Source organism: Astatotilapia calliptera, chromosome 6 (genome assembly GCF_964374335.1).
Source record: "Astatotilapia calliptera chromosome 6, fAstCal68.1, whole genome shotgun sequence".
NCBI classification, from domain to species: Eukaryota; Metazoa; Chordata; class Actinopteri; order Cichliformes; family Cichlidae; genus Astatotilapia; species Astatotilapia calliptera.
Genome location: NC_137427.1, coordinates 25,211,032 through 25,237,906, shown reverse-complemented (window position 1 = coordinate 25,237,906; position 26,875 = coordinate 25,211,032). Strand labels below are relative to the sequence as shown.

At 40.4% G+C, this 26,875-nt stretch overlaps 1 protein-coding gene across 3 annotated transcripts in view; it reads right to left on the bottom strand.

Annotated features, from left to right (window-relative positions):
- Positions 1 to 2,656: 2,656 nt before the first annotated feature.
- The window catches only part of sh3gl2a (SH3 domain containing GRB2 like 2a, endophilin A1), a 37,817-nt gene continuing 13,598 nt past the window's right edge, over positions 2,657 to 26,875 (bottom strand). Inside the window, exons 2-10 of one of the 3 annotated variants that reach the window (XM_080302986.1) lie at positions 11,836 to 11,904; positions 11,311 to 11,383; positions 10,865 to 11,008; positions 10,379 to 10,512; positions 10,124 to 10,282; positions 9,712 to 9,815; positions 9,473 to 9,588; positions 7,831 to 7,845; positions 5,636 to 6,898 (exon numbers count right to left, since the gene is read on the bottom strand). In XM_080302986.1, coding sequence (XP_080159112.1) covers positions 6,873 to 6,898; positions 7,831 to 7,845; positions 9,473 to 9,588; positions 9,712 to 9,815; positions 10,124 to 10,282; positions 10,379 to 10,512; positions 10,865 to 11,008; positions 11,311 to 11,383; positions 11,836 to 11,904 — 840 coding nt within the window. In that variant the 3' untranslated portion in view covers positions 5,636 to 6,872. Of the gene's footprint in view, positions 5,501 to 5,635; positions 7,846 to 9,472; positions 9,589 to 9,711; positions 9,816 to 10,123; positions 10,283 to 10,378; positions 10,513 to 10,864; positions 11,009 to 11,310; positions 11,384 to 11,835; positions 11,905 to 26,875 lie in introns of those variants that run through there. The other 2 variants (XM_026171271.2, XM_080302987.1) reach the window with 2 other exon arrangements.

The window sequence follows — 26,875 nt, the reverse complement described above, 5'->3', positions numbered from 1 at the left end:
ATTCTTCATGGCAAAAACTCAACAACAGAGTAAACCCCAACAATCACATGATTGCCTATATGAGCAAGAACTTCGGTGACTACGGGCAGTGGCGGTCCTAGCCAGTTTGGCGCCCTGGGCGAACACTCCCTCTGCCCCCCCCCCCCCCCCCCCCACACACACACACACAAAACATATTAAGGATTGTACATTAACATAAAATTGTTGTACACACACACACACACATGAAGAGAGAGTATGCATAGTATGCAAACGGCTACCAAACAGCCATCATAATTCGTCATACAATGAGAACAGTACGAATCAACAACTGACAATGACTAATTAATGTTAAAATATGTAACATAATGTATTGTTTGGAGTTTAGTCTGTTCCTGTTGCTATTTTTACCATTTATTCTGTAACTCACATTATTTCCTTAGGGATTAATAAAGTATTCTGATTCTGATTGTTTCAGGATGACCTGCCATTATCCAATGACACATCTGCTTACCTGCATCTTTTTCTCGTTTCTCCTCCTCTTTTTTTCTCTTTTTCTAAACTGAGGACCTGATGGCTTTGAACTTTCCTTGTCCATCTTCCATTGGTTTTAATTTTGCACTCCAGTATGAACACCCATCTCAACCCAAGGATCACCACAACATGATCTAACACACCTACACCTTAGTTCACAGATTCACTTTGTCTAGGGTGCATTTCTGAGATTTCAAACAACCCAGGATTCAAATCATGAATACATAATGGGCTTGGATTTACAACATTATAAATGAAATGTGCTCTATTAGGAAGCAGCAAGCCCCCCCTCCCCTTTCGACGGCTTGTGTGTGAGACTTTAAATCATCAAACTGTAAATTTTAAATTGTTATTGATCCCTTTACCCCTGGTCCTAAAGTGTATATTTATTTTCTTACTCTTCTTATATATATTTTTTGTTTGCTTGCACTGCTGTAACTGGAGCCTTGTCGTCTCGTCTCTCTATATCAGGGGTCCCCAATCCCAGTCCACGAGGGCCGGTGTCCCTGCAGGGTTTAGATCTCAGCCTGGGTCAACACACCTGAATCACATGATTAGTTCATTACCAGGCCTCTGGAGAACTGAAGACATGTTGAGAAGGTAATTTATCCATTTAAATCAGCTGTGATGGATCACAGCGGTTTTAGATACGTGTCGCCCGTATCTAAAACCGCTACTGACTATGGGAAAGAAAACCTCTTTTTAACAGGAAGAAACCGGCTCAAGGAAGGGCAGCCATCTTTGAGTTCACTGTCATGTTCAGGACACCAGTTTGAAATGATTGGGCTTTGTGATATGGTCTGTTATCTTGCTCGATTTAATGATAATGACACCCATTAGAAGACTGGCATGGTCAGCAAAAACAGCCAGGTTGGCCTTTGGAGGATGTTCAGTTGGTACAAACGGGCTCAAAGTGTGCTGAGAAAATGCCCCCCATCATCACATCACCAGCAGCCCGAAGCACTGATCCATGCTGTCATGTTGTTTGCATCAGACCAGAGAGTTTTTTTTACCCAATCTTCTGTTGTCAGTTTTGGGGGATCCCACGTGAACTGTACCCTCAGTTTCCTCTTCTTAGTTGACAGGAGTAGCAACCTGTGTGATCCTCTGCTGCTGTAGCCCATCTGCTTCAAGAATCAGCTTGGTATGCATTCAGAGATGCTCTTCTGCATACCTGGCTTGAGTTCCTGTCAACTCGAAGCAGTCTGGCCTTTCTTCATCAACAAAGATTTTTAACCCAGAACACTGCAGCAGCTGAAGTCACTTAAATCCCCTTTCTTGATCCTCAGTTTGAATTTCAGCAGGTCATCTTGACCATGTTTACATGCATTGGATTGCTTGCTTGTGATTGGCTGATTAGGTATTTGCTTTAATGAATAAACAGTTGTAGTTCTAGTGTGTGCTCCAGTAATGCTTACATTACTGTGTATGTAAGCATTTGAAATGGTAAATGGACTAAGTGCTATTTCTAACCACTTAATATACTGCTGGCTTTTTAATGTGTAATATTGTATAATTTACACTCCAGTTATGTGTTTTTAATAGGTAAAAAACTGAAATAAATTAAATAAATTTATTTATATCCACTTAAATTACAGGAGAAAAGCATTATTACGAGAGTGCGATGTTGAAGTATTTAGTTAAGTTGAAAGCTTGAACAAATTTACTTACTTTCCAGTACTGCTGATAGCGGCTGCTCTACAACATAATTCCTTGTTTGTATGGGTTAAAAAAGTTTGCTTTGTATATCCCAGCTTACACATGCTTGCAGTGTGTTTAATATCTTTTGGAGCCTTTAAGATGCTTGAAGCTGCAGTCATGCTTTTGATGACCTTACACCAACAGGGTTATTTAAATATTTCAGCCGTCTTGAAAACACAAAAGAAGATTCTCATACCTGACCCATTTCACCCCCCGCTTCTCACAGCGCATCATGAAAGAATCCAGCAGGAAAATGAATAATGCATCAACCTTCTTGTATTTGCAGAGCTAAGTCGCCACCCCGCTTCCTTGTGTACTGACAATAACAGAGAGGTGTAGCGAGGTAAAATAGCTCGTGTTACATGAGCCCACACTGAGCTTAGGTTTAGTGTAGATGTGGACAAAAAGATTGTTTTGTGAAGGGAAAATCATCAGGCCAATAACCATTTCTTGGCATTTATTTGAATAAATTACACTGATTTGAACTGAATTACACATTTTTTTTCTTTACATCAAGCGTACAGTTTTAGAATCCAGTGCAGGAAAAAAACAAAACAAGAACAGAAGAAGAAAAAAAAAAAAACAGACCCCCCCCCCCCCCCCCCCCCCAAAAAAAAAAAACCAAAACAACAAAAAACAAAAAAACAATCCAAAGACAATCATGTGCAGCACATAATCCCTCCTGTCACATTGCTTCTGGGTTAGATACTATATATACATCTATAGAGTATGTGTATACTTCTGTCACAATTACAAAAATAAGATACGTTACTGTAGATGCGCGACTACACACACACACACACGCACACACGAGGTGAAAACAAAACACAAAAAGCTGTACAGTCCTCATTGAGGGCAAAGATACACACGATTGTTAAAAAAGTGAACGACAAAAAGAAGGAAGAATTTGTTACGTCTTAAAAAAAAAAAAAGAATAAATACCTCTTTAAAACTGTATCGCTAGACTCCAGCCAACAAAATATACCATCTGTTAACATTGTGCTTCCCTTTGGAAGAAAAGAATACACTAAATATGGGTTATCGGCTGATTTTGCATCATTTATTGTAATTTTCCACACAAAGAAAAAAATAGTAAATGTTTATGTTTTACATTTATCCTGTGTCTCATAAAGATGTCTTACGCTGTTTCTTACTCTTAGTCCCCCCCGCCCCCAGTGCATGTTTCTCATACAAGCATAGATTAACTGAAATAAATAAATATAATTCAAGCAAACATTTTGTATGAGAAACGTGTGAAAGGTCCACTGTCATAAGCATAGTATGTCTTATAAGACGAATACGTTAAACATTCTTATAGGTTTTCTTTTCCATATAGATCTGCTGAACATAGTGAATTGGTCCATGTTTGTTTTAACGTTGAACACTGTCAGAGACAGTAGATGTTAAAACCTCAGCATCAGAGGTTCTCTGCAGCCCCATCCCTGTGCATTACTTGAAGAGTATGCAAACCCAAATAAACCGCCCGCCCCCAAAATACACGCGCAACATTTCTACAAGATGGGTGAAAATAAATAAATAATTGAATAAAAACAGTCAGTGCTGCTGCACAGGCTGTTCTGCAGAAAAGAAAACCTCAGTGATAAAACGTGCACTACAGCTCCCGACTGGGTCGATATGAGTTCTTGGTTATCGGTAGATCACCAAAAGATGGGGAAACGATCTCACATAATACTGCATACGAGCATATCGCAGGTTGGAAAAAATTGGACATCTACAACAACATCTAGTTTTTCTAAGCTCGGGCATGACGTGGAAAAGGGGGGAGAGGGGTATGGTTTATACGGTTGTATAACCGTGAAGAAAAAGCTATTTGTGTTTGCATAATTTTAACCGATATATAAAATTTCCACCAAGACAAAAAAAGAGAGGAACAAGCTATCATTGGACTCTTTCCTTAAAACACTCCTGCCTAGTATCATCAGTGGCTTACAGAAGCTAAACTACAGAACACTACTTGGACTAGTAAGGGATGCAGGAAGAAGAGCTACGCCTTCTTCAGCTGCACAATTATATGGTTTCCTCAAGTGTTAAGATTTATACATCATTATATCACAACACATCAACCATGTTTCACACTGCTGATAAAATACATGTCGGTGGACTGAGACCTGCGCACCGGAGTTTTTCTTTACATCACTTCAAAACAATTTAAACTTCACTGTTTTTAGAAAATCATGTCATCACTTCACTAATCACTGGCTCGGGTATGTGTCACATACTTAATAAAGCGTCACCTAGAATACCAAAGAACTCCAGGTTGCAAGCTTAAACCTGTTCCCATCAAACAGACTTTCTGATACCTTCCTGCTGGAGTTTCATTTTCATTCAGGTTTTACAAGTAACTTTGGTATAACATATGACCAATATGTTACAACACATGCACAAAAAAAACCCATTAAAATACTGTGTTACTTGATGAATCTCTTTAGTTTTGTCTAAACTCATTTAAACTGATTCTTTTTAGGACATGACAGGAACATAGTTTCACCCAGAACTGTCAAAAGAGGCAACGACTGTCGAAAAAAGGAAAATTGAAAACAAAAATATTCAGTTAGTTAAACATTTTTTTTAAAAAACATGAAACCAGTTGAAAACATGCTGGAACTACAGATTATTTTGTAGTGGTAGTTTGAGGAAAAAAAGAGTTTCTATCTACTGCAAAGGTTTTCACGAAACACAGAGATACAGAGTGTGATTTTGCAAGCCTGCGCTGAGAAGCTTGTGACGGACTGACAGCCAACCTAAAGCGAGACAAAAGCTGGGATGGAAACGGATAAAATGACTACGGAAGCCTGAAGGTGACTCGTGGGATAAGGGGGAAACAAGACTATAAATGCTGTTTTCTTTTTTTCCCCTCCCCTCGCTTTCTTTAAGAGTGCTTCCTTTAAGTTATCATCACTCTCACTCACATCTTCATTGGTTATTGTTTCGTTGCCGTTTTGACTCCTTTAAAGCGGAGTGCAGGTGGATAAGTAGGAATGTTTAGGAAAAGGTTACTGGGAATACTTGGAGGAGGAACTGGAGGCCAGGATTTATCGTGTCGCAGCTTCGGACACTGCCGAGACATCCTAGTGGGGCAGCGGCACCAGGATATCCACGTAGTTGATGGGAAAGAAGCCCGAGTTGCCCTGCAGCATCCCCTCGTACCAGTTGTCATCAATCTTATTGGTAAGGGTGATGATATCGCCCTCCTTGAAGCCTAGCTCACCTTCGTTCTCAGGGTCAAAATCGTACAGCGCACGACAGCAGGGCTGGTCCATGGGGGCTGGAGAAGAGGAAGAGAGCGGTTCGGAGAGATAAACAAATAAAAGTAGAGTTAGGAGAGGCAGGCGAAGGAGATGAGACTCCACACATTGATTACAAGCAGAATAACCACAAGAAAAGCTTGTGAAAGGCTCACCTGGAGACCTGGCTAAAAGAGGGAAAGAGAGCAGGAGACAAAGCAAAAGAGACACAAAGCATCAGTAGCCGCGAATATAATTAGCGTTTCAAAGAGCAGTTTAATATTTTAGGAAATGTCCTTATGGCGTAGCGTTCAGAGTTGTTGTGTTATAGCCTGTGTGGCATTTCTTAACATCTGTTTTTGACCGTGTAACTGGCTCATCGTTTCCCTGTGCAGGTGCAACATACAAGTGAGTGTTATACAGCCTTGAGCCTCCAACCTCAGGGGGACAGTAATGAGCTCACTAAAATCTGACAACAGCACATTAAAAGAAGAGTTGGCCCACAGAGGGTTGGAAGAACGAAGCCAGGAAGTCCTTTTTATCTGCATTCTATTGCAAGGCCACCAGATGGCTGTGGTTGCGAAAAGCCCTATTGAGGTTTATGGGAAAACAGGTTTCTGGCTTGACCTCTGTAAACACTTTCCTGATATATTTACACTCACCCCCCCACCCCCTCTAAACGCCTTTGAAGCTTATGTCTTCTGTGTTGTGAGATGTGATGATTCATGTGTTATGTGCTGTTCTCAAACTGATCTCCCTGTTGGAGCTCAGTCTGGGGGGAGTTCTTTTTTTCTCCTCGTCTTTCCCATGTTGTGCATTTTCCATTGTTGTTCGGTTCCGGGTCGCTGGTCGTGCGCCTGACCGACCAGCTACCTAGCCTGACCTGTCTCCCCAATCTGATGTTTGTGTATTGTATGTATGGTCGGCAAGGTCAGTCTCTAGATTGCCCCTTGGGGATAAATAAAGTCTTCTGAATCTGAATACATCATTTGTTGAAGGTGTTATTATTTAATCTGTTTTATCTGGCTCTGAGCAGTTTACAAGGACCTCCAAAAAGTTAATATTAACTCTCGTAAAAGAATATTAGTGAGGTTTACAGGTGCCAGCAGGTGAAATTTGTTAAGATGAGCTGCTACCCAGGTCTGTCAGTTGGTTGGCTATAGCTTTATATTTAGTGTCCAGACAGGGATGTTCTTATGTAAGGCTAAGCAAATACTCAATCAAGAACAAATGTCAGATTACTCTTTAAAGAAAAAAAGAGCTCAAAAAAAGAGAACAAACGGGGGTTAGCACTGCAATCAAACAAACAAAAACAAAAAAATTAATGAAAAAACAAGAATACACTTATTCAAAAGTCCATTTATGGAAGGATAAAAATAAGAGTGATAGCGAGATGTGGCATCTCTTCCCAAGTCACTCTTGCTCACCTGGAGATCTTGCTGCAAAGGAGAAAGAAAAAGAAGAAGGGTGTGCGATGAGAATTTTATCACTCAAATCTTCAGATGGAGAAATGATGAACTGATGGAATTACAGTGATCACAGCGATGACGAGTCAGTAGACAAGAGAGCAGGAAGAAAAACAACAATTTGAAAAGAGGTGGAAAGGCCATAGACTGTAGACAAAAGATGGACATAACCCCTTACAACATCAACCTCTGTGCAACATCTGTGTTTTGAAAAACATAACAAGCAAGAGAACCAGGACGCGATCCCAGTATACCCTGCTAGTGACTTTAAACTAAAGGCTTTGACTATAAAGCCATTAGAAAAATGGTTGAAGTGAGAAATACATTTTACAAAACTGGGCTCCTTTTAGCAAACTGAAGAGTTGCCCCCTGCTGGCCATTAGAGGGAAAAAACATGCAAGTATGAAACCCTAAAACTGTGTCCATCTTTTATCTACAGGCTATGAGAGAAGCAGACAGACAAAGAAAGAGTGGGGGAAATAAAATAAGTCAGAAAATTCACAAAAGAACGAAACAGACACAGCAAATGCTCGTCTGTCGATGCGGTTCTTTAAGTCATTGTTGAGAAATCTTTGTTAGGCAAGTGGACGGCACGTGATTTTCTGCTGTTTGTTTCATCCACTTAAAACTGACAAGTTTCTCTCACACAAAAAAATATTAATTAAAAACAAAAGATGTATAACAAAGCAAAAAAAGAAGAAGAGATACTGTGGTATCTCTCCTGGATTCACTGTTGTCTCACCTGGAGACCTTGCTGCAGAGATGGAAAAGGGAAACAACATAAGGAAGGGGTGCAGGAAATAAGAAGTAGTAGTTCTGAGTTTCCAGTGTAAATGAAGACGGGTGATGATGAACTGATGATCACACAAAGGTAGAAAAAAAAGCACAAGTTTAACCTGGCTCACCTGGAGACCTCGAACCTACAAGAATTTAAAAAAAAAAATCATAATGGGAAAGAGAAGAGTGCAGAGTTGGATTCATTGGTTCTCATTTGTTGATGAATATTCTGATCAGTTCATGTTAAAAACTGTAAATAAACAGTAGGGGAAAAGATAAAATTAGGAAACCAAAAGATGCACTGTAAATTCTCAAATATATTTCACTTCCTTTATTGGCTGCTGCCATTTAAAAGCAAAAAAAATATCATATTGTTCTTCTGCTGTTTGAACTGCTGGTTTAAATAGTTACAAAATATGGAACTGTTTGTGTATTGTGCATATTTTCTTTTATCTTGATAGCAGATCTACTCCATTTTTCATGCGTTCTTTGATGTTGTTACTGTGCCTCTTTGCTGTTAAAAGCAGAATCCTGCGTATATTATATTTCATAGTAAATAGCTTAAATGGGAGCGATGAAGATGTATTCTTTTCCGGGAGCCTTTTATTGTGAAATATATCGAGCAGAGCGTTACTGCAAGCAGGTCATAAAGTCAAGCTCTGCCCACAATCCAAGAACAGTTCCTGTCTGACTTATCAATTTCATAATTCTTGACACTGATGTCTGGTTTGATCTGTACCCTGGGGATGAAGGCCTGCTGTTGCTCTCCCTCCTTTGAATTTCCATGTATGCGCACGAAAGGGCAGAGACATTTGCTCTCCACACACCCCAGGCTTTTTTACACACATGCATGTGAAAGGGCAGGTGGGTGCCAATATAGAGCGATGCTGCCAAGTACATTTAAGGGTCTACAATCAGACCTGACTGCAGCAAAAAGAACGTTTGCACAGGACTCTGTGCAGAGATACAGTGCAGACATACTGCTTCCATAGGAATTAGGAGGATAAGTAGCAGTCAGACGCTAATCAAATGTACTTCCTTAACCAATCGTCACCAAGTGGGACCACCACCACTATAAAAGCAGAAGTTCTGGCAGTTTGCTGATCTGGAGCATTTGGGTGTTTGTTAACACAATGCCACAATCTTTCCAGGAGTGGACATCCCAGAGAATTCATGCCGATGCTCAGAGAAACTGCAAAAACCCCAAGAGCTACATCTCAGACTCTGCAGGCCCCAAAACTGAACAACTGAAGACTGGACTAAAGTCTGGCTTGCTTGTAAGGGTTTCCAGAAGAAAGGAAAAAAATAGCGGCATAGTGTTGCAATGGCCCAGTCCAGACCTGAACCTGACTGAAATGCTGTTGTGGGACTTTCAGAGAGCTGTGAATAAAGGTGGGTTGATGATGTATATAGTTTTTTGCTTATGATGCTGCAGTCCTGTGAAACTCTGTTTTCCACATGATTGTAAGTGGCCTAAAATTTGAACAAAGTCAAATATTCATCAGCGAAAGGTATGAGTAAGGTTTTATCAGTTAATCTGTTACATCTGTGTTAGTGTTGTTTTTTATTTGAGAATTTATAGTGAAAATGAAAAACGGAGAAAGGTTAAATGAAGGGAAAAAAATAAGTTTTGAAAGTAGCCCAGAAACTATCCTTGAAAACAAAATTAGACTCACGAGATTCTCAAAATTGAGATGAAAGTATACATATAGTACAAGGACTAGTTTCTGGGCATCTTCCTGAACAGTAAGTTTGTATTCTAGTTCTCACCTGGAGAGCGAGCACTGTGGACACCTCCATTTTGGCTCAAATTGATGGAGAAGTCCATAGATGTGCGCGGTTTTGGGACGAACTCTTTCCTTGGTTTGGTGGAAGTATCCTTTATCCTAGAAAAAGCCAAATAATCCCTCAGAGATTCTGTTTCTCTGGCTTTGCTGCATCACTAAATAACACTTCAAACATGTAAATCATGAGAAGACCCAGCGGGAAAGTGAAATGTCAGTACTGACCGTTCATCGATCTTACTGGTCAGCTGTGTGAGGATCTCGGCAGCTCGGGTGTGATACTCCACCTGAGCGTGAACCAATGCAGCCAGCTGGCTCACCTGTTCAATCTGTTGATGCACAGAGAAGAAGCACAAGATCTGCTACACATCCATACAACAGGCTGATGTGTTTCTACTTTAAACCTTTATCACCAAAGTTTCATACAAATCCAATGAACTTATTTTGTATTTTTGACTGTAAAACTCATCTTTCAGGAATCTTTTTATATTTTTTCTTTAGGCCAAAACGATTGAGGACTTAATGTGAAGCCCACCAGGTAAAATCTAAAATCTAACCGGGATTCACTCTCAGACATGTTCAGAGGTTCACATATGTCATGTGTGCTGATGAATTTGGGGAAGTGCATAGTGCTTACATCACTCTCCAACAGGTGGAACATGCTCTGCTCAGCGACCTCCTTGGAATCATCGAATTTCTCAAGCGCTTGTTTGAGTTCGTCATCCGTCAATTTGCCCTGACGTTTCTTTTTATAATCAAAGTCTAGACGTCGACCTTCCAGTTTCTTCAGGTGGTGCTGAAACGAGAAAAACCAGACAGGTGATATGAATTCCCGACCCAGAGATGATTTTCATTAGTCCCCCACCCCCACCATGCCGCAGTGTCAGAGTACCTGGATCTCCCTGAGATCTTTGTCGTGAAGGTTCTGCAGAGGATCCACAAAGTTCTGCTTCACCTCCATGTCCAGAGCATCCTTAACCTCTCCAAGCTCACGCATGGCTTCTCCAACATCAATCAGCGCAAGACCTACAAAAACAACACACATTTTGTATTTAGTCGCCACATAACATGTGAACACGTGTTTTGATTTCAGTGTATGATGCAGAAAAATGTGGGGATTTTAAGTGTAACTCTCTCGTTAGAGCCTACAGCAGATTTTCAAAACAGGTGCTTCTCTTTGAAAAACATCTTAATGTTCAGTCATGAAAAAGGCACTCTGCTGTGGATCTTGGCTGGAAAACAGACTCATACATTTTTCATGATATTTCTTTCCTGCGTACTTGAAGGAATAAAATCGTTCTGCTTTGTTCTTGCAGAGTCTGTAAGAAAAGTGTTTGTCAGACTTTCTGTGACCAGCTTTTAATGTGCTGCAGCTCACCAAAGTTTGACTCCTCTCCGAGCTCCCTGCCAAACTTCTGCATGGCCTCCCCCAGGATGACCTCAGTCTGGGTATAGCCCGGCCCCTTCTCTTGGCCTCGGATGCGTGACATGGAGTTCATCATGCTCATCTTTGCTCTTGTGGCTAAAGAGACAGAAAACTAATGAAATCCAATGCTTCTGGGATTCACGTTTGAAGGAATTAAATCTGCAGTCATGATCCACAAGCCTAAAATGTAATTAAAATGGCTAAAATGAGTTTATTGTTTACAGGAAGTTTAATTTGCAGATTAATGTTGCAAAATACAAGAAGAAATTAAGGCTAATAAGCATTTTGGATTAACCATTAGTGAATGAAATAACACTGGAAAAGTGGTAACACAGGTAAAGGTCAGCCAGCAACACCAAAAACCAATCCTGAAGTTTGTGGGATAACCATCATGTTACCTGGGTTAGGCTGCAGATACTCAGTGGTCTTTGTGATGATGTCCATCACCGCTCGAGCTGTGGTGTCCACCCTCTGCACACCACAACGTGGAAGGAGATACACAAGGCAAAGAAAGAAATTACAGGTAAGAAATGACAAGCTGCAACAACATTATTACACGAGGATATCAGATAGCTCACATCGCAAACAAGTACTAACACACATCCATGCTCTGCTCATAGGTGTAACATGGAGCTGTAAAGTGGGTGCAACATCCCAAAGGTATTAGACCTTTTCAAGCACACTTCTCTTGCAGCTTTTTAGTTTAAATTCAGCGTTGGTGCAAATATGTGTGAAACATGTCTCCACAACTTTAGAGTTTTTACAGTAACGTCAGCGTACGAAAACGAAATCAGTGGATTCTTGACCAACGTTCTCTTTAAATGGTCCATGTTAGTCCAACAAAGTTTTGATAATAAGTGCAATAATTTCTGGAAATTATTGAACAACAAGGTGATAATGTGAACGTGTGAGTGCAGTCGTGCCTTTTCCATTTCAGTGAAGTCATCATCAAGCTTTGTTCCTTCTGCTCCTCCGACCTTCTCGCTCACTCTCTGCAAAACAAACAAACCAAAAAAAAAAAAAAAAAGAATTATCAGGCCGGCAAATCATGAAAAGGTGAAATGCTGCAAGTGCAAGAGGTCGAAGAAATTTCTGTGATTCTCAGTGATGACGTTAAATAACTGAATCTGAACAATATGAAAAAAGCCCTGAGCAAAGTACAGGCACAGATAATAAAAGGTTTCTCATAAGTGCAAGCTTAAAATGAAGATTCATCATTTTATTTTGTTTTTATTTTGACTCTGATTAATAATTGAGATTGCACTCTTATTGCTAATATGAGACAATGACAAAAGAGGAAAATTTGTCCGCAGTGGGTGACACGGTCGTCCCTTTTTCATCTTGTTCTGCATCTGTTTCAGTAGATGACTTCGTTCTGCCACTCTCAGCAGCTGGAGCATCCTGTATGTGGATATAAGCTCTTCAAACATTTTGATTTCTTTGCTAGCCCATGCTAAACAGATCCAGCCCTCTGACCCTCCTCAGGTGGAAATGACACGAAATCTAAACACAAGTTGTCACCCTGAAGACATAAAACAGGGTGTCAACGATGAGTGCAATATCAGTCTCAGTGATCATCAGTGAAATGAATCTGGTATTCCAGAGACTGCTGCCAAACAGCAATATAACTTGCAGCAAGATACAATGCATTTATTCCTGATATTTCAAGACGCAAAGTGTTCTTCATGAAAAAAAAGAAGAAGCAAATTAGCTAAATTTGAGGGAAAACATCTTTTGGGTTATATCGGAGTCCCCCAGGTAAACTCATACCCGTGGATAGTTTAGAGCATGTAAAAGCCTTCAAGTCTGATTAGAATAAAAAGGCTTCTGGTTAGCTCCTGCTTTTAAAGTTCAGGTTTAGTGTTGACGAAATTCACCATCATGTCTCATTATGTCTGCTGATAGAGATAAAATAAGTACGGGTGCCCAACAAGCTGCAAGCGTTTGCATTTATAGCCTCAGACATGGCACGAGCTATAAATACAGAAATAACTCCCGTCCCCTCGCTCTAACATTTCCAGCTCTGCCACCATCGGGACCGATCTGTGATGCGTCCGGGCGCCTTGAGGGGGCAGCAGTCTGACACAACGAGGCCAGACACAGCCCTCAGAGGATGGACTGAGGGAGGAAAAATGCTTTCAGGGAATGTCATGAAAGCTAAGGTCAGTCGATGAAATCTTTCCTTGAGCGGGAATAACGCTGTACCCCACCACGCTTGCGTATCCTGTGCTGATCACATCTTTAGTGATGTGGACTGCGAGGAGCTGAATTATCTCTTATTATGCGAGCAAAAGTGAGACGTGTTTTTCCCTGCTGGTGGTGGGGAGTGATGCAGAGGGATGATCTGTGACAGACAGAGCCGGCAGGTTTATAAGGCTAAGCCTGTGGCAGCAGTTTATGCAGTGTAAGACTTTCTGAAGATTGGTGCTTTATGAGTCATCGTAGCAAAGTCTTTTATGATCTCACTAGTGAAAGAGCTCAATATTCTGACAGCTACATACACACACAGACACATATGAAATCCAGCAGCCAGATACATTTCCTGTCATTAATTTTCCTTCAGCATGAAATTCTCCTTCAGCTGGTGACAGGTACCTGCCCATGCCTGGCTTATCAGGTGTGTGTAACTTCCTGTTCTTAATCACGCAACAAATTCTTTCTCCTGCCAGACCTCAGGATCAAAGACTGAAAGGGATCAGGAACAAAACAATCCAATAAAATGGATGAGTGTGTTTTTCAAATGTGGGGAAAAAAAGAAGCTGGAGTAATTTATATGTGGTTCGTGCATTCGCTCATGAGTCACAGCTGTAGTGGCACTGCTGCCGATCAAACAGGCCGGCTAATTACATCCTGAACTACTTTACACCTGGGGTGTTATATATAGGCAAGTGCATGTGATTGCTGCGCGTTCCCAGACGCACGAATGCAGCGAGCTGACCGATTACAAAAGGAAAACAAAGACAGGCCGTGTTTTATGTAGAATTATTTAAAAAAATACGAGCCCACATCTACATGTGCTTGACTCTGAGCACATGCTGACGTGTCTCAGCTGATAAAACTGACAAAGATTGGGACAAAATCAAAGAGTTTTCTTTTTCATTTTTAATCAAGATCTAGTTGGTGTGTCAGCTCAAAAATAATTAGCACAGAATAACAGCTGTGCATAATGGTCCAGTCACAGGTTTGGTGCCTCTACAGGATTTTGCCCATTATTCTTTCACCACAGAGAGAATTAGATGATTATTACTCTTCCCATCCGCCCCAGGTTTGGCATGAGCGAGGAAAGTTTTGCTGGGTTTTCCATAATCTTGCATTTACAGGCTGAAATGTCTCTTTCGCGTTTCTCACCTGCTGTCTACAGAACTGACGCTCGATTTTTCACTACAATGCGGAGGGTGTTATTATGAACTGTAGCAAAACACTGCAAATTGTGGGAGATTAAGCAGAAAGCAGTATTCTGTTTAACACTCAGGATTCATACACAAGTAAAGACAGTGAATATAATAAACAGCTTTACACTATACAGCAAAGTATACATGCTCTCTTACACAACTGCTTTTCTGGATGCGGATGTGACCCATAAAGCTTAATAATGTACACAACTACAAGGAATGACTTGCAATGTAGAAGAGCCTTGTCACATTAAATATAAAACCTATATAATTCATTCACTTCAATTTGTTCCCATCAATTCAACATGAAAACTGTTATTTGTGTTGGTGTTAAAGAAAGAAATGTGCAGTGTCCTTTAAAAATCCCTTTAACCAGATCATCACCTGTAAAATTACGTGAGAATTTAAACACTATTTGCCCATCAGGACAGAACAAGCCTTGTGACTTTGGGTGGAGCAAACTAGATGTAATTTCAGCCCTATGTAATTTTCTCCCTATGAACCTGCATGTATCCAATAACTATTGACTTATTTGACTTAAAGATTAAGGGAGGCTAGAAAGTAAGAGCCAACAGAAATGGATGAATAACAACAAAGTGAAGCAGCGTCTGGGGATCTGCATGAGAAACTGACGGAATAAGAATGAGCTCTTGGTGGCTGTTTTGAGTAAGTGGAGCAGCGTTGCTGTGCTTGCTGCTGCCCAGCACAGCATTGGCTGCTGTCAGTGTACGATGAATCCCCCCCAGACACTTTGAAAGTGGAGAGCAAAGTCAGTCACTATTGTGCTTTGATGGCTGCAAGACGAGGAGACGGCACTTAAGTGCATTGATGGAGGGAAGATGTGCGCAAGCTTTCCCTCATGTTAGAGACTATATATAGAAAGTCACAGCCAGTCACGAGACAGGGAGTGAAGATTGATCCAGCTACTCCCAGTGACTTACTACACATTAAGTAAATGTGTCGCATGCCAACGACCTCACCTAATGGTCAGGAAACCGACAATCTAAAACCTCCCCGGGGTAAACGGCGATGTCACTTTCTTTTTATCCCTCCAATCAGTCACTCATCCAACAACCAACCCTACGCTTTTCCTCCACCCATCACTGTCTCTCAGCCCTCCTACTCTTCTCTTCCACCCCCCCTGCAGGGAAAGGAGACACCAAGGGGAACTGAGCAGCAGTGGTGGCAGTGTGACATGACCCATTCACAGAACTGTAAAATGCACGGTTGGCTGCTGGGTAATAACAGTAGTGTCGTAGTAGGTGACACGCAACCTGTGACGTCAGAGAGACGCAGTGCTGATTTACGCAAGCACACGGACACGAGGCTGCTTTGTGGTCCCAACAGATGGAGAAGCAAAGCACAGATACAGTTTCCACTGCATATCTTTTGCCAGGTTTTTTTTTTTGTTTTACCACACTGCAGAGCCTTATTCTATAGACTACTTCAAATTTAAATAAATAAATAAATATACTGTACTGTGTGATAATTTTTGCCTTGACCCTGATTGAAAAGAATCTATTAATATGCAAACAATGTTTCTTTTTCAACAATATGAGACACAAGCCTCCTCCAGCTTCAATGAAAAGTCATTTCTCAGTCTGCGTTTACTGTCTACATAGCACGTGATTAAGCTTCACATAGGACCATAAACATGTTTTAAAACATGACCTGAGATCCTGCTCATATATACACTCATTCAACTTCAAGATACAAGATGAGACCCAAAGACCTTGTGATTAGACCTAGAGACCTATTGGTGACCCCCTAGCGTGCCTGGTTGCTAGGGAAAAATGGGTATTACCTAATCAGTTGGTGAGATTGCAAAGAGGCTGCCGCACCAGAAACCTCCTTGTGTTTGCTTTGGTTTCCAGCAAATTTCTACACTTGCCAGTAGTTTGCATGGAAGATGCCGACTCGCTTTTTACTCTCCGAACTGCAGTGAAACTTGATAAAGTGTGACACAATCTGGAAACGGGGGGAGTTTAATTAAAAAATAAATGTTGTACTTTTAGAAATGCGCTGGTTGCAGCAGTAATAAACAACTTTCTGTGAGTCTTTTTTCCATGCCAACTACTGGAGACTGTGGCAACCTGCTAGTGACCAAAGCAATCATAAGGAGGTTTTTCTGGGCAGCACTGTATCCAGTCAACTTCACACTAGCAGCTGCCAGTAACCACTCACCAACTGGTCACAGAATAAACACTTCTCCTTAGCAACTGGTGGTTAACAGGGGCACTGACCAGGAGCTTTAGCCAGCAACCTCCAGGAACCACTCGCACCCAGCTGAGGAATACTCATTTCCCCCCCATGATTGGTCTCCGGGCCTTTATGACTAAGGCCCTACGTATTTTTAACAGGTGATGGTAAAAACAAAGAAATAGATCTACCACAATTATCAATAAATTTCTTCCTGTTACTTAAAAAATGGCAGTATGGTTAAGCAGTAAAATAAACATCAGAATGATCAAACAAATGGAAAGGAGGTAAAATTTATAAAGACTGTCCAGTCGTGTCTGGCACAGTCTCAACACATTAACAAAATTATAATTACTATGCTAGCATGAATATGCTACATAAATTCGCTAACAAGCAGTAAAAAGCCTGTTTTGGTTTTTCAGGGCAGAACTGACACAACCTTGCAGTAATCACTCCAATAATTTCTTTTTGAGAGATTAAAATTATGACCTGATGATGCTCCAAAGGTCATTTGAACCTTACGACCTTTCACTTTGAACAGAAGATTTCTTTCTCATGGTGGTGTAGAGCAAAGATCAACGGATCAAAGTTACTAGGATTAATCTTCTAGGGACTGTCTGTCTGTACAAAATGTTATCCGCTCCATAATAGTTGGATTATTTAAAATTGGTGGAGTGACATCACAAAAGCAGCAGACCACACAGAACAAGAGGTAAAATAAAAAACACCGACTCCAACCAGAAAAAAAGATGCTCCCCCTCCATTTCTTTCTCCTCTGGCTGCCATCCACACAATGCAAATCAGACTAGATTAAATATGCTAAATAGGGAGAGAAAAGTAGCCCAGAGGTCTTGCCAAAGGCTCTTCTTCCCCTGTCTCAAGATCCGTTACGTCACCGCTACGGTCAGACAGCATGTCCTGACACGCTCCCATATGGATGTTTTAACAGTGCGTCTACGTTCTTAGAGACTTTGGCAGAAATAACAGGATTTAGTAAAGTAAAACCGAGCATGATGATGTAACGGGTCACCTTACTCATAAGATCGATTCAGTTCTCAGGTTCTAGATTTTACTCTGATGAAAAGTAATTAAGTAAATCCAATCATCGGGACCCACCGTCTCATGCTCTTTCTTTTGCATTTATGTGTTTTAAATTATGTTCATGCTAATCATCATTTTTACCAAATTACTTTCTTTTTGAAGTGTGATGTCTGTTTTTCATGCTGCAAGACAAATTACCGGTGCAAGGCGAATAAGATCTGCAGCTAAGATTGTGACAAGTCTTTTTGCACAAGCTAACCTGCCCTGTCAGTTAAGGTGTAATTTAAATTGAAGGTACAGATTTTAAAAGAAAAGGCAGGGATACGAGTGATATTGTCAGATGAGGAGGATTTTCTAGACAGACAGGGGCAATGACTTCACTTCACATCAGCAGTAAAAACATATTTAAAACCCTGCTCAGGTTTAAACGGAATTTATTCCAGTCACTGAAATATGAAATCTTAAAAGCTTCAGCTCAAAATCTTACATTCTACAACGTCTGTGTTTCAAACCGATTGTTTCAGTTCCTTTAGGCTCAAATCCAAGTGAGTTTCTGCCCTTTTCAGGAGCCAATTTCACAGATGCACCACCCCCTGAACTTTTTAAGACATTACCAGACAGAGCTATATGTGAGGATACAAATGCCAGTTTGATTGGGCGTAAAGTGGACTTTACCCTCCCAGCTTCTAAAGTTCAAACTAACGGCCTTCTAGCAGTCACAGCGAGTGATCATATGTCTTTCCACCTGCACACTCTACCCATGTGTCACCTTTCACCTAACTAGAGTATTTCCAGAGATGAGAATGGATTCATCATGGAAAAACCGCTGTTAGCTTACAGATCATAAGAGGCAGCTCCTCTGATCGGCTGCTTTGATCTACAATCAAGCTAATGATTATGTTAGCCACATTAGCCATGCAATGCACTAACACTCACAATTATTTATGCCTTTTCTTTCTTGTGGGGACACTACCAAATAAATAAACAAATAAGTAACAAGTAATAAGTAATAAGTAACATATTGGTTCTTCAGTTGCTATCTTATATCTTAGGTTTTCTCCTGCAGCTGTTATAAGGTGCCCGGGGTCACTATTCTGTGGTATTTGCAAGTGGTAGCTTATGAGATTTGTTATTATGGAGATTTTGCATTGAATGTATTGCAGTAGCCTATACTGCAGAGCATTTGCCACCAGAGGAAAGCATGTACTGAAGAAATTGGTAGATAAACTCAGTGAGCTGTGAAATACGGCAACTGAATGGAACAAACTGGTATTCTGATTATAAACATTCTCTGTTTCCCACGTTATTCTATGCCCGCACGCACTTTATCTAACTTACTCTGTGAGTAAGGCCAATTTAGGCCTTACTCACAGAGGCCATTTTGAAATGTTTTGCTTGCAGCAAAGATGCAGTTTTTCTTATAAGGTGAACGTTCTATTTCTACTTTACGTCGCACTCTTTCCACTACAGCGCGAGGATTAGCTGGTGAGCGTTTGTTATATTCAGTCACAAGGAGGTCTTGCCAGCGATCGGTGGTTGCCAGGAGTTTGCCAACTTTAAAATCCTTAATTAACCTAACTTGCACGTCTGGACTGTGGGAGGAAGCCAGAGTAGCTGGAGGAAAGGACATGCCAGCTCCACAGAGAAATGTCAAAACAAAACCCGGAGATTCACATGTTTGCGCTATTGGGCAACAATGCCAATGGCTGCACTGCCATGTTGCTGTGATGACAGCAACCCCCCCACCCAAAAAACAGTAAACTAGTAAAAAATAAAAATGTCTTGCATCCGTTTCAAAACACTAGTTTTAGAAATAACTATACAAATGTGCTGATATTCCCCTGTTGCAGGTATCATCGGCTCCTCCAGTATGGAAGAAGGTTGGGGTGTAGCAGATACCCAGTATGTCACCAATTTTAGCAGTGCTAGCACCGTCCGCCTTCTCTCCTGGCAGGTTAACGTCCTCTACTGTAACACAATCTGGAAAGCAGCTACTTTTAATGACAAATTATATCACATTACTTTATGCAAACTCTGACTTGTAAGACGAGTGCTAGTAGGATGTATGTTTTCTATCTTTTCAGCTAAACAAGCACAAGTGTTTCTCCCACACAGGCTCTCGCTGGGCTTGGCTACCTGGCCGGTGGCTTCAGCTTGGCTTTTAGTGAAGGATATGAGAGTTGTATTGATCCTGCAGTCAAGCTTGCAGCAAGAACCACAGCGCCTTTCTCCTGACTTTAAAAGGATTTATTCAACACCGTTGCCAGAATAAAACCTTTACCAGGTGCTGAATCTCACATTTATATATTTATTTGCCAACAATGATTCACCAGCAGGCCATCACTGCTTGCTTTTTGATTAAGAGACCTGCCCACAGGGATTACTAAAAACCTAGTAGGCAAATACAACAGGAGACTTTAAAGAGCAGGCTTTCACACCTGTGTAGGACAGGCTCAGTTAATACTCTTAAAAGGCTGCAATGAAACTGAGCTGACGCTGACACAGAAAGTGTCTGCTGTTGCTTTTAAAAGGAAGTCCAGGATTAGATTACTTCGCTAACTGCAGAGCACACTGTGATCAACTCTATATCATCATAGCTGCACCGGCGCAAACAGTCAGGCTGTTATTTTCATATTTCTACACATGCATTTGTGTTTTTATGATTCACAGTTTGGAAATCTGCTTCTGAGGTGGTTCAGCTTATTATATCAAAAATATTACCATTAAGAAAAGTGCAGTTTAATACAGAAGACATTTAAAAACAAGTCAGTAGTCTTTTATATTTATTTTATCTTCTACCTTTCACTGTAAATGCTATAAATAGAAAGAGTGGGTGGAAATAAACATGGCTTTTTTTTGTTGTCTGCATGCTAAATACAAAGTTTTATATTAGTAAAGTAAAGACCCCCCCCCAAACACCACCACCACTACCACCACCACCAAAGCAAAACTGAAGAGATCTTATGGAAGTCCTGAAAAACAACATCACAATTCAAAGCACTTTATGGGCAAGGACAATCCTATTAAGACTTATTTTGCTTCATTTATGTTTTAAAGGTATTTTAATTCTGCTTTTATAAAAAAACCTACAGAGCTAAATTCACTGTTACTGATGCTATGTTTCATATTTCAGTTATGTTTGTCAGCATGCTAATATTTACAAAGTGCCACTGAACCGAAAGCGCCGCTGAGGCATGAATGAATGTTACCTGATATCAGGTCTAAATTAAACAAACCAATAAATAGATTTAACATGGCTTACACAGCTATATGACTGCATGTAATAGGGGTGGGGGAAAAAATCGATACTGTGTAGTATCGTGATATTTTGTTTGCTAATAATGTATCGATACAGGGACAGCAGAAATCGATATTTTGTTACAAAAAAGGTTTGTTTTTTTCAAATGATTTCATGTATGGATACGATTACACAGAAACCCATGGGATACACGGAGGTTTTTAATGCTGACATCCCACAAGCCTTGCAGAGATCATGGTTTAATATAAAAAGATATAAATTTAGATTTGATTTAAATGACCTATAGGTTCTCTTTGTCTATGATGCAGATCTACATTTGTACCTGCTTGTTAGACTAAATGAATGTAAATCCAAGTGCATCCATCCTCCTGTCCTCTTCATACTTGTATATTCAGTATTAAAACAGTGCTGTTAGCATTAGCATTAGTCACATGGCACATAATGTGAGGCACACAAGGAGCGTGCTGCTGATGCCACTCTCCTCCCCGCTGCCTCCCATGCCTCCCCCCCTCCTTTCCTGCTCACTATTCTAATCCAGGCTGGGCACACGGAGGCCCCTGCTTTAAATACACCCAGGGTGGAAGAGGGAGATTAAAAATGACAAGAGTGATTAGTGAAGCCATTAGCAGGACAGCCCCTGCTGCTGGACAATACACTTCCTGTCAGAATTAAAACATCCCTCCCCTCCTGATCCAGTTACCTGCCGCCGAGCTGTCCTTTTCCCACCATAGTGGGAGACATTTTTACAGAGTAAAAACAACACAGTCATCACACGACTCTTATTTTGTGTGTACAAAGGTTAAATTGGTACATTTATCACCTTTTTTCCCTCGTCCGTTACCTCCTTTTATGTTGTGAAAAACAGCACTGAGGTAAGGCTATGTTCAGGTCAGCTGAGAATACGACAGTGAACTGTCAAATCTTCACAAAATATTAAAAAGAAAAATGTTTTTAAAAAACTACATAAAAATGCCCAGGAGGTTTTTCTTTTTTTCTCTCATGTCCTTTTCTCTCTCGTGTTCTGCTTTTTCTCTCACCTCTAAATACCCTCAAGGCCTCAATGTTCTCATCGTCTTGCAACTCGTGCAACACCACGCTCCGAGTTTGGGCTCTGACTCACCAATTTGTCTGAATTCACCTTAACTGAAATCTGCAGTACGCTGCTAAACTTTGACCTCAGCTGACCAGGATCTCTAAGGACATAACACCAGGAAGCTGTGAGTGCGTAATGTCGCCCAATTTAGTAGACCTGTGCTGTCGTGGAATCAAGGAAAATCCCTCCGTTATTCTTAAATCGCAGTACTCAGAAACGACGTGTGGGTGGGCTAGCTGTTCCAGACACAGCCGTTTTAGGATGATAGTAATCCTGCTAAACATCAAGGACCTTGTGAGGTATTAGTGGGGACAAAATTCAGCAATACTGTTGGTTCTAATGATGACTACAATCTCACTCAACCTACCGGGACACAAAAGCAGGGCTCATGAGGCCTTTTTTAATAGCTGTAAGACACCAAGTGTAGACTAACACCCAGACACGACAGGGTGCCAGCCATATCTCTCTCCAAAACTGCCAGCAGCAGTCCATAGGTCCGCCATGTTGCTTCACTAACCTCCATCCTTTCTAAGAGTGTGGCCCATGGCTATTATAATCTGATTTGTAAGCCTCTGCGTGGCACTTATGTAACAGCAGGGATGAGTCTGTAGCTGGGGAGATAGCTGTGCACACATCCTTCCATGTATTGCTCAGTAACTGGGGGAAGAGAGGGAGGAAAGAGAAGAGGGATGGGTGGCGGTGGGGGGTAGTGATGGTGGGTGAGAACCAGCTGGCTCTGTGTGTCTGTGTGGTGAAAACGTGCCAGAGTTTGCAAGCAGTGGGACTCGTGATGATGACGACATGACAACGGCGGAGGATGAGCAACTGCACACGCGACAAAATTTGTCATACTGAAAGTTATTTATAGTAACGAGTTATTCTCGGGCTATTATATTAAAAATGTGCCGTTTTATTTTTGCAAATTACGGCAGTTATGCTGATGAGCATATTTCAGGCAAGGCAGGCCCAGTGATGCAGGAGAGTAATCCTTCATCTGTTAAAAATATGACTGATTCGGTCATAAAGTATGAAATTCTCAGTAGGTCTGCCTTGGATGCAGATGAACGTGTGAAAAACTCACCATGTTCCTCTTCCATCCACTCAGTGCACTTTTGACTCAGTTGTTAATTTCACCTGTTTAATGAAGTCTTTTTGTCAGTCACTCACTGTTTAAACCTAAAAGAAAAATATTTACTAAATGTACAGAAAGGGCCCTGAAAACTGCCCACTGCACTTTTACATATTTAATTGGAGATTATGTATCAGAATTTCAGGAGCAGGACCACGCCTCCAAACACGCTCCTTCCAGCTGTCATCTATATAGGTTCCCTCAGTTCTGCAAGCTGATCATTCTCGTTTACGTGTCAATTTGCCAGTGTTAGTTGGCACAACAGACCCCAAAATAAAGGAAACAGGACTTCTGTTCGTTCTAGTTGGTTAAGACGTTTCATCTCTCATCCAAGAGTCCCCACCTCTGGTGGAGTTGTCCCCTTGGAGGGGGTCTTGAAAGCCCAGCTGTAATCATTTAAGTTGTTAATAGTCAGTTGAGGCAAGGTGTGAATTAAGGCATATGTCATTCCTGAGGCGAAGTTGTGACTCCTCTGAGAAACATTGCCTGCCATCATATGCGTTATAAGGTCACATGAGTCAAGGTGTGTGTGAGGGTTGAAATGCCTGGGAGGAGCTCTCAAGGCTGAGATACAGATGGCTGATAATTGGTGCTGTAGGCCCTCCTTCACTCCTCTCTCAACCCACCTTTACTCACATGATTTCAGGGTGGATCAACAACTCTCAGGACCCCCCCCAAACTGGACAATCCCACTGGGGTCCATTGGCTTTTAGAAGTGACGAAACCTCCTGGATGAAAGCTGAAACGTCTTCATGAACCAAAAAGAAAAAGTGCATCTGTCGTTATTTCAAACGCTGACGACTGAGAACCTCAACTGATAGATAAGCTCAATTAGATTCAATAGAATACATCACAAATTCCATAGACAAAAAGCAATATGTGGCTGGGTTATTCATAGACTTGACAAAGGCATTTGACACTATAGATCATGATATATTAATAAGAAAACTGGAACGTTATGGTGTCAGAGGGGTAGTTTTAGATTGGGTCCGGAGTTATTTAAGTGACAGAAAGCAGTTTGTGAAAATAAATGGTGGTTGCTCCTTATGTATGGACATTGCTTGTGGTGTACCCCAAGGGTCAGTTTTGGGTCCAAAATTCTTCAACTTGTACATTAACGACATCTGTAAAGTGTCCAAAGTATTAAAAATGGTTCTCTTTGCTGACGATACAAACATTTTTTGCTCTGGTGATGATCTGCAGAATTTATTGGAGGATATGACTAATGAAATAAGTAAAGTGATGTTCTGGCTTGATAAAAACAAATTATCATTAAATTTGAATAAATCTAAACTGATGTTATTTGGAAATAGTAGTTTAAATACAAATGCAAAGATTCAAATAAATGGTGTTGATATTGAAAGAGTCAGTGAAAATAAATTTCTGGGGGTAATAATAGATGAAAAACTTAACTGGAGAGCTCACGTAAGATATATCCATTCCAAAGTATCACAAAGCATTGCAGTACTAAACAAGGCAAAACAGGTATTCGACAGAACATCACTTCATATTCTCTACTGTTCACTGGTTTCACCATACTTAAGCTATTGTGCAGAGGTCTGGGGCAATAACTATAAAACCACATTACATTCACTTTTTACTCTTCAAAAGAAAGCAATTCGAATCATCCACAATGCAGGTTATAGGGAACATACAAACTCACTATTTTTGCAGTCTGAAATATTGAAAATTGCTGATCTAGTGAAATTCCAAACAGCACAAATTCTATTCAAAGCAAAAAATAAAGAACTGCCAGGTAATATTCAGAGTATGTTTTTTTTGAAAGAAGGAAGTTATAATTTAAGGGGTTTTTGTAACTTCAAAACAATGAAGGTACGTACTACAAGAAAAGGCTTTTGTGTTTCTGTTCAAGGAGTGAAACTATGGAACAAACTGAATATGGAATTAAAGCAATGTCCAAACATAAAACTGTTCAAAAAGAGTTATAAAAATATGATCTTCTCGATCTATAAAGAAAAGGAAAATATTTAAATTAAGTGAATGTCTCTATTTAAAAACAAACAAACAAAAAATTCATGATGTGATATTATAGTATATAGTATATCAGAAATCTGTTCACTATTTTTATTACAAATTATATCAGTAAGGAAGCTGACTAAATATTCACTGATAATTTATGGGACAGGGGTGGGATTAAATAAGTGTATACTTCTTCCCACTCCCTTTCAACATGTAAATTAATCAGAATGTTTTTTTGTATGTAATTTGTATAGTATTTTTTTTCTCTCTTATTTCTTTTCTAAATGTACTTGTATATTGTTCACATGTTGAAATAAAATTACCAACCAATCAATCAATCAATCAATCAATCAATCAATCAATCAATCAATCAATCAATCAATGATTAAACTGAATCATTCAATTGTCCATTTGTTTCACTTGATTCATTCAGCCTGTTAATGTTTAAAGATTTCTTGCAGGAAGAGTGTTTTGAGAGGTCAGTTCTACTAAAGTGCTTGTCAGATGGTCGATTAGCTTCTTTATAAGAAAACATTTACAATTATCCTGTTTTTAAATCACTCATTGTGTTTGATGGGCAGTTTTTACTGAACAACAATAAACACCTTTTGACTAACTATATAGCTGAACAGCATGTCTTACAGAATAATTCTGAATGAGCGTAAATGGACCCTTTTTCTGTCCTTATCATTCAGTATTAAGGTAATCTAGTCAACACAAAGGCTTCTGTGGCGGCTGAGATGGCCAAGTTGGTTTCACAACAACAACAAAAAAGCAAAGAGCAATCGGTTTAGCAAAGACGTATAGGAGAAGATTACTGAGGGGGCTCTTCACTGGGGTTGTGGTTTATGGCTTTTGGAGCATCCTTAAAGGTCTGTTTTAATATGTCATTAGCTTGTTATTTAGAAAACAAACCATTAGCATGCTTAATATATGAATGGTTCCTCAAGATTGCTTGCAGTTGCTAGGATAAAACTGAGGCTGTGGCACAAAAAAACCTCCTTGTGATTGCTTTGGTCGCTAACAGATTGTATGGGAGATGTCATACTATCTACAAATGTGTTAACTGCTAGCTGAATGCTAGTAAAACGTGCAACACAAACAGTAAACTAAGAATGTCCTCCTTCAAAGTAAAGGTCGTACCCATTTGCTGCAGCAAACACATTTCGAAAGGAGCTAGCTTTATTTTGAGGGCAGGCGGTCTCTGTCACTACTGCTCAGCGAGTAGTTGGCGAGTGTTTGCAGACAAGACTGTGGCAATCTGCTAGTGACCAAAGCAATTCCAAGAAGGTTTTTGATGTGACACTATATACCTCTTTGCAACCAGTTTCACCAAGATACCTCTAGCAACCCCCAGCAACCACTTGCCAAATGGTCAGGGATTACACACCGTTCCCTAGCAACCAGCGGTTGCCAGTGGGGTGGGGGTGTCACTGAGTGGTCTCTAAGCCTGTGTAACTGGGGCCTTAATCAGCAAACAGGTAAGATTGTAGAGGCATTCCTTTTTATTTATCACCAACAGACACTGAGGAACATGACCCTAAAAAAATATTTTACATCTTCAGATAGAGTGACTCACCCTTTATTTAAACACACGCCCTGCATAATATGCAAATACAAATTTAATGGCACATCGCAGCATGTCGGTGTTCTGTTTTGCTGTACTTGATTGCCAGACCGCAATTTCCATTTCACGTTCGCTTGTCTGTCGGTAGAGATAATGACAGAGCTTTGAGGACTTGACTTTTTCTAAAACATAAGCAAACAGAAAGGCACCTTCTGTGTGTGCAATAGATTCACAGTGATATAATTTTTCTGTTTACACAGCAGTGCTGCGAGTTATATCTGTGTGGGTGTAATGATGGTGCTG